This window comes from Bubalus kerabau, chromosome 14 (assembly GCF_029407905.1).
Source record: "Bubalus kerabau isolate K-KA32 ecotype Philippines breed swamp buffalo chromosome 14, PCC_UOA_SB_1v2, whole genome shotgun sequence".
Taxonomy (NCBI): Eukaryota; Metazoa; Chordata; class Mammalia; order Artiodactyla; family Bovidae; genus Bubalus; species Bubalus kerabau.
The window spans coordinates 75709604-75725416 of NC_073637.1; the positions used below are offsets into that span (position 1 = coordinate 75709604).

Consider the following 15813-nt stretch of genomic DNA (forward strand, 5'->3'; position numbering starts at 1 on the left):
CCAAAGGGCCTGGGCTCTTTACAGCACAATGTCTGGGCTTCAAGACTAAGGCCTGGAAACCAGCCTGTCATTTTTAGATTGGTCTTGAGCAGTCACAGATCTTGCTCAGATTCAATGGAGAGATGAGAAAATGTCAAGAATTTGTGGCCATTTTTGATGTGTTTAAGAGTAATATGAATTTCCTTTCATCTGTATTTACCAATTGAAGGCCTTTGCCCATTCTTTTTTTATAGACTCCATTGTTTCTGGGAGCTCTTTCATACTACAGAAATTAGCTCTTGAAGAGTATTTTTCCTGTTTAGATTTTGTCTTTTAATATTGTTTATAAATCTTCCTCTTTAAATTTTCACCCTGAAATGGATGTTGATATGAATTTGTCTCTTCCTGTTCTCCTTCCTTTGTCTCAGTGGTGTGCATTTGTGTAAGATGAATGAGAGGGGCTGGAAACATTTTTGCTAGAAAAGTGGAGGCTCAGTAGAATACCTGAGCATGCAGATGGGGTATTTTACTGCAAATTGCAAAATGCCTTGCCTTGGGGGAAAAAGCCTGGTGTTTATTTTGCTTTGCTCAAGCCTATTCAACTTTTTTCATTCCCTAAGCTAGCCATTCAATATCACAGTAATCCAAGTCTATGCCCCAACCAGTAACGCTGAAGAAGCTGAAGTTGAACGGTTCTATGAAGACCTACAAGACCTTTTAGAACTAACACCCAAAAAGATGTCCTTTTCATTATAGGGGACTGGAATGCAAAAGTAGGAAGTCAAGAAACACCTGGAGTAACAGGCAAATTTGGCCTTGGAATACGGAATGAAGCAGGGCAAAGACTAATAGAACTTTGCCAAGAAAATGCACTGGTCATAACAAACACCCTCTTCCAACAACACAAGAGAAGACTCTATACATGGACATCACCAGATGGTCAACACCGAAATCAGATTGATGATATTCTTTGCAGCCAAAGATGGAGAAGCTCTATACAGTCAGCAAAAACAAGACCAGGAGCTGACTGTGGCTCAGACCATGAACTCCTTATTGCCAAATTCAGACTGAAATTGAAGAAAGTAGGGAAAACCACTACACCATTCAGGTATGACCTAATCAAATCCCTTATGATTATACATTGGAAGTGAGAAATAGATTTAAGGGCCTAGATCTGATAGATAGAGTGCCTGATGAACTATGGAATAAGGTTCGTGACATTGTACAAGAGACAGGGATCAAGACCATTCCTATAGGAAAGAAATGCAAAAATGAAAAATGGCTGTCTGGGGAGGCCTTACAAATAGCTGTGAAAAGAAAAGAAGCGAAAAGCAAAGGAGAAAAGGAAAGATATAAACATCTGAATGCAGAGTTCCAAAGAATAGCAAGAAGAGATAAGAAAGCCTTCTTCAGCAATCAATGCAAAGCAATAGAGGAAAACAACAGAATGGGAAAGACTAGCGATCTCTTCAAGAAAATCAGAGATACCAAAGGAACATTTCATGCCAAGATGGGCTCGATAAAGGACAGAAATGGTATGGACCTAACAGAAGCAGAAGATATTAAGAAGAGATGGCAAGAATCCACAGAAGAACTATACAAAAAAGATCTTCACAACCCAGATAATCAAAATGGTGTGATCACTGACCTAGAGCCAAACATCCTGGAATGTGAAGTCAAGTGGGCCTTAGAAAGCATCACTACAAACAAAGCTAGTGGAGGTGATGGAATTCCAGTTGAACTATTCGAAATCCTGAAAGATGATGCTGTGAAAGTGCTGCACTCGATATGCCAGCAAATTTGGAAAACTCAGCAATGGCCACAGGACTGGAAAAGGTCAGTTTTCATTCCAATCCCAAAGAAAGGTAATTCCAAAGAATGCTCAAACTACCACACAATTGCACTCATCTCACACGCTAGTAAAGTAATGCTCTCAATTCTCCAAGCCAGGCTTCAGCAATATGTGAACCATGAACTTCCTGATGTTCAAGCTAGTTTTAGAAAAGGCAGAGGAACCAGAGATCAAATTGCCAACATCCGCTGGATCATAGAAAAAGCAAGAGAGTTCCAGAAAAACATCTATTTCTGCTTTATTGACTATGCCAAAGCCTTTGACTGTGTGGATCACAATAAACTGTGGACAATTCTGAAAGAGATGGGAATACCAGACCACCTGATCTGCCTCTTGAGAAATTTGTATGCAGGTCAGGAAGCAACAGTTAGAACTGGACATGGAAAACAGACTGGTTCCAGATAGGAAAAGGAGTACGTCAAGGCTGTATATTGTCACCCTGTTTATTTAACTTATATGCAGAGTACATCATGAGAAACACTGGGCTGGAAGAAACACAAGCTGGAATCAAGACTGCCAGGAGAAATATCAATAACCTCCGATATGCCGATGACACCACCCTCATGGCAGAAAGTGAAGAGGAACTCAAAAGCCTCTTGATGAAAGTGAAAGTGGAGAGTGAAAAAGTTGGCTTAAAACTCAACATTCAGAAAACGAAGATCATGGCATCTGGTCCCACCACTTCATGGGAAATAGATGGGGAAACTGTGGAAACAGTGTCAGACTTTCTTTTTTGGGGCTCCAAAATCACTGCAGATGGTGACTGCAGCCATGAAATTAAAAGACGCTTACACCTTGGAAGGAAAGTTATGACCAACCTAGATAGCATATTCAAAAGCAGAGACATTACTTTGCCAACAAAGGTTCGTCTAGTCAAGGCTATGGTTTTTCCTGTGGTCATGTATGGATGTGAGAGTTGGACTGTGAAGAAGGTGGGGCACCGAAGAATTGGTGCTTTTGAACTGTGGTGTTGGAGAAGACTCTTGAGAGTGCCTTGGACTGCAAGGAGATCCAACCAGTCCATTCTGAAGGAGATCAGCCCTGGGATTTCTTTGGAAGGAATGATGCTAAAGCTGAAACTCCAGTACTTTGGCCACCTCATGCGAAGAGTTGACTCATTGGAAAAGACTCTGATGCTGGGAGGGATTGGGGGCAGGAGGAGAAGGTGACGACAGAGGATGAGATGGCTGGATGGCATCGCTGACTCGATCGACGTGAGTCTGAGTGAACTCCGGGAGTTGGTGATGGACAGGGAGGCCTTGCGTGCTGCGATTCATGGGGTTGCGGGCAGTCGGACACGACTGAGCGACTGATCTGATCTGATCTGAAGCTAGCCGTTTAGTACCATGCTTTCCAGCTCAAGGCTGCTTTTCTTCAGTAAACATACATTTTTCAGTCATCATCCAGTTCTAACTCCTATTAACCCTATAAGTATTGTTTATGCATCATTTCCTATGTAAAGCCTTTCCTGAAATTTCTAAGTCAAATTTAATGCCCCTTCCTCCCATTGCACTTTCTGCATATCTTTATTTAGAGAACTTCTCAGGTTTTATTGCAATTTAGTATTTTATTTTTCTGCCTACTTTTTAGTTTGTGAGTCCTCCAAAAATGAATCCTGGGATGTCATGTTCATCTTTGTATTCCCAATACAAAGCACAGTGTCAGTCATGTAATATGCATTCTGTTTTTGACAAATGAGTGGGTTTTAAAAGTCTACTGCTACCCACTTTGTGCCTTTACAAGAATTAGAGGAGGAATAGAAAATTATACAAAAATGCAGATTTTGTTAAAATACGATACTTTTCTGCCATCTGGAAGGAAGTCTGGCATATCCATGCTGTGAGTGGTGCCCCTTTAGATGCACATCCTTAGTAACTGTGTGCAGTAGCCATCAGTTTCAGAAACTATCTCAACTACCTCTTACCTGTATACTTTGGGATTTGTTACTAAACACTTTTTGTCTTGATTTCCCTTGCCTGTAGTATGGTGATCATAATGCTTGCCTTATTTCCTTGTAAGACTATGACAATTAAATGAGATAAGACACTTTAGAAAATTTTAGTAGGTGTATTTCCTTAAATACTATGAAAGATTTGAAATTTTCTCCATTTTCAGTGATTAATATGTGCAGGCATGATATAATAAATTTACTGTTTTTGGATGTTATTCAGATATGTTGACAAATACAAAATGAATACACTTAGGCTATACAACATGGTTTGTTTTAAAGGTATCTGACCTGATGATTTAATATACATTGTGATATGATTACCAAAACCACGTTAACTAACACACACAATTTGTATGGAAACACAAAAGACCCAAATAGCCAAAGCACTCTTGAGAAAGAAAAATGGAGTTGGAGGAATTAAGAACCCTGACTTCAGACTATACTACAAAGCTGTAGTCATCAAAACAGTATTGTACTGTCACAGAAACAGAAATACAAATCAATGGGACAGGGTAGAAAGCCCAGAGATAAGCCCGGGCACCTGTAGTCACCGAATCTGTGACAAAGGAGGCAAGACTATGCAGTGGAGAAGAGACAGTCTTCAATAAATGCTGCTGGGAAAACTGGACAGCTTCACATAAAATAATGAAATTATAGTACTCCTAACAACATGTGCAAAAATAAACTCAAAATTGATTAAAAACAAAGTGTTATATAAAATTTTAAAACCTTAGATAAAAAGTATATTTTTTTCTTCTATCAATAGTGTAAGACGAATGGAATGCAAGCCTTTTCTCAAGGTCTTAATGAACAACAACATCATTCTCCAGTTAAAAAAGGTAAATTTTTACCATAATTACCAACTTTCATAAGAGATTCGTAACAATCATGTAAAGTTAATATTTGCTTACCTGGAAACCTTATGTACATTAGAAATTTTATTATATTCTTTTGGTTGATTTCTGTATATTACAAATTATAGGTTTGACTGCTCTAAACAGACTATCATTACAGTGACAAGATAGAGGTTTATTTCTGTCTTCTGTAATATGTAAAATTTTAAGCTGGTATATTAATTCTGTTCTGTGAAGTTGCTACTAGCCCCAGTATTAAACTGTCCTTGGTTTTACCATCTTTAATATGTGGCTTCCATCTTAATGCCGAAGATGAATGCCTCTGCTCCGGCCATCACATTCTCTTTCTAGCCATCAGGAAGGAAGTAGGGAGGAAGAAGGTTCTTAAAACTATGACTCAGAAGTTGCATATATAACTTCCACTTAATGTCTCATTGGCTGGAACTTAGTCATGCTGTACAAAGCAGACTGGAAAATGTAATCTTTAGCTCTGCAACCAGCTAACTTTATCACTGAAGCAGAAAGGAAGAACTGCTCTTGAGAAAAACCAATAGTCTCTCCCACACCGGCTACTTTTTAATGAAATAAAGGTTTTTTATTAATGTAGTTTCCAAATTTTGTCAACCAATCTATATATGTAATTTACGTGTAATTAAACCCTGTTAACATTTTCTTCTAGTACTTCATATTCTAAATAAAATAGTTAAATTGTTTCTATATTTTTCATTTCTATATTATATTTTGACAACCTTTTTTGGAAGATGAGATTTTATATCTTCTACATCAGTCCCCTCATTTCTTCAGCCCTTCTATCTACCCCCTTTCCACCATATACTTACTAAGTTTCAGTTAGAGTATCATCACTCTTTATATTATATATAACTGTGTAATTGCAGTAGCTTAGCTGAAAAGTGGAGAAGGCAATGGCAGCCCACTCCAGTACTCTTGCCTGGCAAATCCCATGGACAGAGGAGCCTGGTAGGCTGAAGTCCATGGGGTTGCTAGGAGTCGGACATGACTGAGCGACTTCACTTTGACTTTTCGCTTTCATGCATTGGACACGGAAATGGCAACCCACTCCAGTGTTCTTGCCTGGAGAATCCCAGGGACGGGGGAGCCTGGTGGGCTGCCGTCTATGGCGTCGCAGAGTCAGACCCAACTGAAGCGACTTAGCAGCAGTAGCAGCAGCTGAAAAGTACATACCTGTTTCATAAAATCCATCCTTTTTTCTGGAGCTCATGTTTACCTTGTTTTTCTATGTAATATTGTTAATTTTGCCCATCATTTGCTCCAGCAACTCTGCCACACTTATCTATATTTTCCTTATGGTTGGAGAAGGCTCTTGAGAGTCCCTTGGACTGCAAGGAGATCCAACCAGTCCATTCTGAAGGAGATTGAGCCCTGGGATTTCTTTGGAGGGAATGATGCTAAAGCTGAAACTCCAGTACTTTGGCCACCTCATGCGAAGGGTTGACTCATTGGAAAAGACTCTGATGCTGGGAGGGATTGGGGGCAGGAGGAGAAGGGGATGACAGAGGATAAGATGGCTGGATGGCATCACTGACTCGATGGATGTGAGTCTGAGTGAACTCCGGAAGTTGGTGATGGACAGGGAGGCCTAGCATGCTGCAATTCATGGAGTCGCAAAGAGTCGGATACGACTGAGCAACTGAACTGAACTGAACTGAAAAATGTATGAATTGGTATTTTTTCCCCTGGAGATGACTTTTCTTTTAGACTACTCCATTATCCAGTTCCAGTATGGATTAATTCCTCTTCAATACTACTATAAAGCTGTTGTCTTGGAATGAATTTTGCTGTTTTTATCTGGAGACATCCTCTTTGCAATTCTTAGATTTCTTTTTTCATCTTTTTTTCTTGAAATAAAACTCATCATTTAAGCCATTATAAATGTACAGTGTCATGCAACCATCAGTTCAGTTCAGTTGCTCAGTCATGTCTGACTCTTTGCAACCCTATGGACTGCAGCACTCCAGACTTCCCTGTCCATCAACTCCCGGAGTTTACTCAAACTCATGTCCATCAAGTTGGTGATGCCATCCAACCATCTCATCCTCTGTCGTCCCCTTCTTCTCCCACCTTCAATATTTCCCAGCATCAGGGTCTTTTCAAATGAATCAGTTCTTTGCATCAGATGGCCAAAGTATTGGAGTTTCAGCTTCAGCATCAGTCCTTCCAATGAATATTCAGGACTGATTTCCTTTAGGATGGACAGGTTGGATCTCCTTGCAGTTCAAGGGACTCTCAAGAGTCTTCACCAATACCACAGTTCAAGAGCATCAATTCTTCAGCGCTCAGCTTTCTTTATGGTCCAACTCATCACATCCATACATGACTACTGGAAAAACCATAGCCTTGACTAGACAGACTTTTTATTGGCAAAATAATGTCTCTGCTTTTTAATATGCTCTCTAGGTTGGTCATAGCTTTTCTTCCAAGTAGCAAGCATCTTTTAATTTCATGGCTGCAGTCACCATCAGCAGTGTTTTTGGAGCCCCCAAAAATAAAGTCTGTCACCGTTTTCATTGTTTCCCCATCTATTTGCCATGAAGTGATGGGACTGGATGCCATGATCTTAGTTTTTTGAAAATTGAGTTTTAAGGCAAGTTTTTTTAAGGACAGACTTTTTGGCACAGTGGGGGAAGGAGAGGGTCCAATGACGTAAGAGAGTAGCATTGAAACATATACATTACCATATGTAAAATAGATAGCCAGTGGGAACGTGCTGTATGATACAGGGAACCCAGCACCCATGATCAGTGACAACCTACAGGTGTGGGATGGGGATGGAGTTGGGAAGGAGGTTTAAGAGGGAGGGGACATATGTATACTTACGGCTGATTTGTGTTGATATATGGCCGAAACCATCACAATATTATAACATAATTATCCTCCAGTTTAAAACCACAAAATTTTTAAAAATGAAAACAACTGAATACCCAAATAGATACATGAAGCAAAGTCTTGAAGGGACCAAAGTGCAAGAGTTTCTTCCCCACAGATTTGATAATATTCTTCTGGTATATGGATGTGTTCACCCACCTGGAAACTTTGCAGAGCCTGCACTTTTTTTCTTAAACAGGTTTGTTTTTAAATTTTCATTTATTTATTTTTGACTGTGCTGGGTCTTCACTGCTGCATGGGCTTTTCTCTATTTGCGGCAAGCATGGGCTACTCTCGAGTTGCAGTGCGTGGGCTTCTAGTTGCGGGGCCTCTCTTGTTGCTGAGCACGAGCTCTGTGGTGCACGGGCTTTAGCAGTTGTGGCTCCCGGTCTCTAAAGCACAGACTCAATAGCTGTGCACGGGCTTAGTTGCTCTGTGGGATATGGGATCTTCCTGGATTAGGATCAGACCCACATCTGCTGCATTGATGGGTGGATTCTTTAATACTGAGCCACCAGGGAAGCCCCCAAACCTTGTAATTTGGGGATTTTTTTGGAAGCTTCATCACATAGGCACAATCTATCTTTAATTCAGTCTCCAACCCCTGTCCCCTTCAGAGGATGTAGGAGTGTGGCTGAAAGGTCCATGCTTCTCATCATTGCTTCGTCTTCCAGCTGACCAACCACTACCCAGGATCCCACCAAGAATCATCTCATTAGAACAGAAGACCAAATCACCCAGAAAATTTTAAGGAATTTAGGAGCTCTGTGTTAGGAACCCAGAGTCAAGTAACAAATATTAGAATGAAAGATGCTCTTAAGTTTTCTTATCATTTAGGAAATTACAAGGAAAAGAATCTCTGTACCAGGAACCAGAGCAGTATGTATTTTTTCTATTATTTCACAATATGGAAATCTCAGTTGCCAGTCCTTTTCTATTAGCATTTTAAAAATTACAGCTCCACTATTTCTGACCCAGTAAATATCTAATATAGACCAAGATGGTGATAGTCTGTGATGAGAAATCTGCAGATATTTGACTCATTCTTCCCCTTAAAGTTAGGGATCCTATCCTGTAGTTTTGTCACCGTTACCTCAAATAGTCCTTGATTCACAGTAGGTTTACAATAGATGTTTCTTGAATTCATGTTGATTATATAAATTTTTCATAAGTTAATACAAAAATATGAAGACAGGCTTATTAGAGTTCCACTTTGGCAGGATGTGAATTGCCCAATAGGTATTATACCTGCTATATTTTATAAGATTTCTCTACTACTTGTGAATAACCAGATTAAAGAGGCCATGCATTTCCAATTTTCTGAAAATTTTCCATGGTTAATTGGCTTTGTTTCCATGTAAAAGTAAAATCGGAGGCAGTAGATGTTTGTCAGAGTTTTTTCCCCCTCCCTTCTCCTTTATGTAAAAACTACTTACTATTTTACAAAATAATGGACTGATAATAGACATCCAGTAAGAAAGGAGTCAAAGGTGTTCTGAGAGACTCTGTGCTCTCAGAACAGAGAGCACAACATCTCTGTGCTCAACATTACGTTTGATGTTCCATATCTACAGAGAGAATCAAATACAGCAGAGATTTCCTGTTGAAGCTCTCAAGTGTTTCCATCTGCAGAAAAAAACCAGACTTTCTGCCTGATCATCCCATTGTACTTCAAAAACCAGTAAGTAATTTTCTAATTTTGTATCATTTTAATTCTAAATATATACTAGAGATTTCCATATTATTTTAATTCTAAAATATTTGCCTTTTAAACATTTTTAATCTTTCCAATTGTTAAATATAATTCAGAAAAGTACATAAATCTAAATATATGACCAATTATGTAACTAATTACCACTCTTGTCAAGAAATAGGATGGAATTACATTTTAGGAAATACTTTTCTGTTGAAAGGTCATGGAAGGAGATCCTATGTTATCTTCTAAAAGTGTTATTGTTTTGTTTTTCAACTGACTTTTATAATTGATTTTACCATAGGTTGTGAGAGACACAGGAGATTTTACTATATATTATGAGATACAGGTGAAGTTTTATTTTTCACTGCATGGATATCAAGTTATCCTAGCAATATCTAGCAAAAGGATAGACCTGCCATCTATTTTTATATTTATGTGTGGTCTGTTTATGGGCTGTCTGTCCTGTTTGGTTACTTGTTTTATACAATAGGACAACATGTTCTGCAACATGACTTTATTGTTTCTTTGCCTTTATTTTTTTAAAACATTTTATTGCCTATAGTCAATTAACAATGCTGCGGTAGTTTTAAGTGGATAGTAAAAGGACTCAGCCGTTACATATACGTGTATCCATTCTCCCACAAACTCCCCTCCCATCCAGGCCTCCACATAACACTGAGAAGAGTTCTCTGTGCTGTACAGTAGGACCTTGTTGGTTATCCATCGTAAATACAGCAGTGTGTACATGTCGATCCCAACTTCCCTAACCATCCCTCACCCCATCCTTACCCCACTGGCAACCATAAATTTTTCTTTGTGAGTCTGTTTCTGTTTTGTAAAGTTCATTTGTATCATTTCTTTTTGGATTCATATAAGGGATGTCATATGATATTTCTTCTTCTCTGTTAGAGTTACTTCACTCAATATGACAATCTCTAGGTCCATCCATGTCACTGCACCTGACATTATTTCATTATTTGTAATCGCTGAGAAGTAGTCCATTGTATATATGTACCATATCATCTTTATCCATTCCTCTATCAACAGACAGTTAGGTTGTTTCCATGTCTTGGCTGTTCTAAACAGTGCTGCAGTGAACACTGAGGTACATGTATCCTTTCAGACCATGTGTCTCTCTGGATATATGCCTAGGAGTGAGACTGTAGGGTCATATGGTAGCTCTGTTGTTGCTGTTGTTCAGTTACTGAGTCATGTCTGACTCTGCAACCCCATGGATGGCAGCATGCCAGGCTTCCCTGTCCTTCACCGTCTTCAAGAGCTTGCTCAAACTCATGTGCATCGAGTCGGTGATGCCATCCAACTGTCTTATCCTCTCTCATCCCCTTCTCCTCCTTTCTTCAATCCTTCCCAGCATCAGCGTCTTTTCTAATGAATCGGCTCTTCGCATCAGGTGACCCATGTATTGGAGCTTCAACTTCAGCATCAGTCCTTCCAATGAATATTCAGGGTTGACTTCCTTTAGCATTGACTGGCTTAATCTCCTTGCAGTCCAAGGGACTCTCAAGAGTCTTCTCCAACACCACAGTTCAAAAGCATCATTTCTTCAGCACTCAGCCTTCTTTATGGTCTGACTCTCACGTCCATACATGCTGCTGCTGCTGCTAAGTCTCTTCAGTCGTGTCCGACTCTGTGCAACCCCATAGACAGCAGCCCACCAGGCTCCCCTGTCCCTGGGATTCTCCAGGCAAGAATACTGGAGTGGGTTGCTGCCGGGGTCCAGCCCTGGCTGATCCAGGGTATTCGAAGCGGGGACGGCGTCGGCGACCTATTTAATTATTTATTCATCAAAGATATAAAGAGTAATAGAATGAGGATAGCTCAGTAGGAAAATTCAGTGGAGAAAAGAGGCTGAGTAGCTTGGTTTACGCGGGGGACCAATGAAACTTCAAGACAAGAAGTTTGCACCACTTACGTAGGCCGCAGGCGTCCTTCCGTTCTCCCGAAGGAGAGGAGACACTGAGGCCTCCCTGGTCGGATCTTAGAAGCCCAGGCATAATTAGCAAGCATGGTGGGTTCCGCGCTCCAGATGGAGACTCGGCCAGAATTTGAAAGAGAGAGCGACATGGGGAGACCAAGTTTTGGTGAACAAGGCCCGCACTTTATTTTCCAAAGTAGTTTTTATACCTAAAGTTGTGCATAGAGGATAATGGGGGAAGGGGTGGAGTCATGCAAGGACAGCAGTTCCTGGTCCTAATCGAAGCCAGGCTTTTCAAACTTATCATATGCAAAAGTTCAGGTGAATTACATCATCTTCTGGCCAGGAGGCCTGTTAACATTTTAAGAAACTTATCTTTCTCTAAAGGTGATTATTCCAAAGTCAGGCACCAGCCTCCAAAAAAGCATTGGACAAAGCTGCATTCCTATAGGGCAAAGGTGAGGTGGGCTCAATCAAGAAAAGAATTAACTCAAGGGTCCAACATTACAAACATTGAGGCTACTACTTACATTTCTATACACCCATTATATCAATCAATACACTGCCAAGGACACAGTAGGTAAGGAGTATGGAGACTTAGCAGCAAACATTGGCCCAACAAGTGAAAAACCCTTCACCAATACAATTTCTAATCAATCTTTTAACTACTCAAAGGAATCTGTGTTTAGGCAGTTTAGAACATCTCCTGCCTCTCACAGTTGGGAGGCTCTGAACAATCACATGTGGCCAGAAAAACCTATTCAGGCAGGCTAGAGGATTTCCAAAGGAGTTTGTAGGTTAAACACGTTCACACCCAGGAATTATTAACTGGAGCTGTAAGCTAACTCTTTTTTCAGAGAGAGGTAGTGGGGGACAGCCCTCCGTAAAGTCAGAGGTGTAGGTGAAAGCACAAAGCAGAAAGTAGGCAGACTCTGGTTTGGGGGGTAGATGCTCGAGAATTTCCAGGGGGACTCCTGAGGCTCGATCCCGCCTTTGCGTATGCCGAGCCTCCTTCCTCATGACCTTTGTCATGGGCGGAATTCCTCACACTGGCTCCCGGCAGTGATAGAATTCCAGTTGAGCTATTACAGATCCTCACTCAATATGCAATATGCCGGCTCCTGGCAGGTTGCCATTTCCTTTTCCAATGCATGAAAGTGAAAGGTAAAAGTGAAGTCGCTCAGTCGTGTCCGACTTGTAGCAACCCCATAGACCGCAGCCTACCAGGCTCCTCCATCCATGGGATTTTCCAGGCCAGAGTACTAGAGTGGGGTGCCATTGCCTTCTCCAATCCATACATGACTACTGGAAAAACTATAGCTTTGACTATGTGGACCTTTGTTGGCAAAGTAATGTCTCTGCTTTTTAATATGCTATCTAGGTTTGTCATAGCTTTTTCTTCCAAGGAACAAGCGTCTTTTAATTTAATGGCTGCAGTCACCATCTGCAGTGATTCTGGAGCTGAAGAAAATAAAGTCTGTCACTGTTTCCTTTGTTTCCCCATCTATTTGCCATGAAGTGATGAGACCAGATGCTACTTTTAGTCTTTTAAGGAACCTCCATGCTGTTCTCCATTAGTGCTGTACCAATTTATATTCTCACCAACATTTTAGTGTGGATTTTTGATAATAGCCATTTTGACTGGTGTAAAATAATCTCATTGTATTTTTGATTTGCATTTCTCTAATAACTAAGCAATGTCTATTTGTACATTTTAGAGACCCTTGTTGGGCACATTATTTGCAAATATTTTATCCCAGTCTGGGGTTGTCTTTTCACTTTGTTTATGGTTTTCTTTGCTGTGCACAATCTTTTCAGTTTAATTAGGTCTCATTTGTTTATATTTGTTTTTATTTCCATTATTGTGGGAGATGGAATGAAAAAGATTGCTAAGATTTATGTCAGTGAGTATTCTGCCTATATTTTCCTTTGGGAGTTTTATTCTGTCTGGTCGCACATTTAGGCCTTTAATCCATTTTGAGATTTTTTTGTGTATGTGTTAAAGAATGACCTAATTTTATTTTTTGACATGCAGCTGTCCAATTTTTCCAACATCATTTGTTGAAGAGACTGTCTTTTTACCAATGTATAGTCATCCCCTTTGTCATAGATTAATTGATCATAGGTGCATGGGTTTATTTCTGGGCTGTTATATTGATCTATTTTTCTATTTTTGTGCCAGTACCATACTGGTGTGATTACTACAGTTTTGTAATATAGTCTGAAGTCAACAGCCTGATTCCTCTAGCTCTGTTTTTCTTTCTCAAGATTGCTTTGGCCATTTGGGGTCTTTTGTGTCTCTATACAAAATTTAAGATTTTTTGTTCTAATTCTGTGAAAAATGCCATTGGTGATTTAATAGGGATTGCATTGAATTTGTAGATTGCCTTGGGTAGTATAGTCATTTTGACGATATTCATATTTCCATTCCATTGGTATGGAATGGTATATTTTTTCCTTCTGTTTGTGTCTTCAGTTTCTTTCACGGGCATCTTATAGTTTTCAGAATACAAGCCTTTGTGTCTTTAGGTAAGTTTATTCCTAAGTATTTTATGCAGTGATAAATGGGATTGTTTCTTGAATTTCTTGTTCTCATCTTTCATTGTTAGTATATAGAAATGCAGTGGATTTCTGTGTATTAATTTTGTAACCTGCAGGTTTATCACATTCATTGATGAGCTCTAATAGTTTTTTGGTAGAATCTTTAAGATATTCTATGTATAGTATCATGTCATCTGCAAACAGTGAAAAGTTTAACTTCTTCTTTTCCAATTTGAATTCCCTTTATTTTTCATGTCTGATTGCTGTAACTCAGATTTCCAAAACTGTGTTGAATAAAATTGGTGAGAGTGGACATCCTTGTCTTACTTGTGGTTTTAGAGGAGATGCTTTCAACTTTGCACCATTGAGTACGGTGTTAGTTGCAGGTTTGACATATATGGTGTTTATTATATTGAGGTATATTCAATCTGTGCCCACTTTCTGGAGAGTTTTTGTCATAAATGGGTATTGAATTTTGTCAAAATATTTTTCTGCATCTATTAAGATGATTGTATGGTTTTTATTCTTATGTGGTGTATCAAATTGATTGATTTGTGTATACCGAAGAATCCTTGCATTCCTGGGATAAATCCCACTTGGTCATGATGTATGATCCTTTTAATGTGTTGTCAGATTCTGTTTGCTAGGATTTTGTTGAGGATTTTTGCATCTGTGTTCATCAGTGATTTTCTTTTCTTATGGTGTCTGTCTGGTTTTGGTATTATGGTGATGGTGGCCTCATAGAATGAGTTTGTGAGTTTTCTTTGCAATTTTTGGAAGTTTCAGAAGGATAGGTGTTAGCTCTTCTCTAAATGTTTGATAGTATTCACTGTGAAGCCATCCAGTCCTTGAATTTTGTTTGTTAGAAGTTTTTTTTTTTTTAATGACAGTTTCAATTTCAGTTCTTTGATTGGTCTGTTTATATTTTCTGTTTTTTACCTGGTTCAGTCTTGAGAAGCTCTAACCTTTCTAAGAATTTGTCCATTTCTTCCAGATTGTCCATTTTATTGGCATTTAGTTGGTTGTAGTAATTTCTTATGATCCTCAGTATTTCTGTGGTGACAGTTGTCACTTCTCATTTTCATTTCCAACTGTATTGAGTTTTCTCTTTTTTTTCTTGATGACTCTGGATAAAGGTTTATCAAATTTGTTTATCTTTTCAGAGAAACACCATTTAGTTTCATTGTTCTTTCTTATTATTTTCTTTGTCTCCATTTCATTTATTTCTGCTCTGATCATTATGATTTTTTCCTTCTATTAACTTTAGGTTTTGTTTGTTCTTTCTCTAAGTATTTTAGTTGTAAGGTTAGGTTGTTTATTTTTCTTGTTTCTTGAGGTAAAATTGTATTTCTATAAACTTCTGTATTAGAACTGCTTTTGCAGCATCCCATAGGTTTTGGATCATTGTGCTTTCATTTTCATTTTTCTTTAGGCATTTTTTTATTTCTTTTTTGATTTATTCAGTGATCCATTGTTTGTTTAGTAACATATGGTTTAGCTTCCTCCTGTTTGTATTTTTTATATTCTTTTTCTTGTGGTTTACTTCTAATCTCATTGTGTTGTGATCTGTGATTGGCAGTCAAATGGGCCTTAGGAAGCATCACTACGAACAAAGCTAGTGGAGGTGATGGAATTCCAGTTGAGCTATTTCAAATTCTGAAAGATGACGCTGTGAAAGTGCTGCACTCACCATGCCAGCAAATTTGGAAAACTCAGCAGTGGCCACAGGACTGGAAAAGGTCAGTTTTCATCCAATACCAAAAAAAGGCAATGCCAAAGAATGCTCAAACTACCACACAATTGCACTCATCTCACACACTAGTAAAGTAATGCTCAAAATTCTCCAAGCCAGGCTTCAGCAGTACATAAACCATGAACTTCCAGATGTTCACGCTGGATTTAGAAAAGACAGAGGAAGCAGAGATCAAATTGCTGGATCATCAAAAAATCAAGAGAGTTCCAGAAAAACATCTATTTCTGCTTTATTGACTATGCCAAAGCCTTTGACTGTGTGGATCACAATAAACCTTGGAAAATTCTGAAAGAGATGGGAGTACCAGACCACCTGACCTGCCCTCTTGAGAAACCTGTATGCAGGTC

General features: G+C 39.2%; 1 protein-coding gene across 2 annotated transcripts in view; it reads left to right on the plus strand.

Moving 5' to 3' along the window:
- Positions 1-15813, plus strand: part of C14H8orf88 (chromosome 14 C8orf88 homolog) — a 37722-nt gene that overhangs the window by 15598 nt on the left and 6311 nt on the right. Inside the window, exons 4-6 of one of the 2 annotated variants that reach the window (XM_055546702.1) lie at positions 4549-4621; positions 9115-9221; positions 15293-15443. In XM_055546702.1, the coding sequence (XP_055402677.1) occupies positions 4549-4621; positions 9115-9221; positions 15293-15307 (195 nt within the window). In that variant the 3' untranslated portion in view covers positions 15308-15443. Of the gene's footprint in view, positions 1-4548; positions 4622-9114; positions 9222-15292; positions 15444-15813 lie in introns of those variants that run through there. The other variant, XM_055546701.1, reaches the window with a different exon arrangement.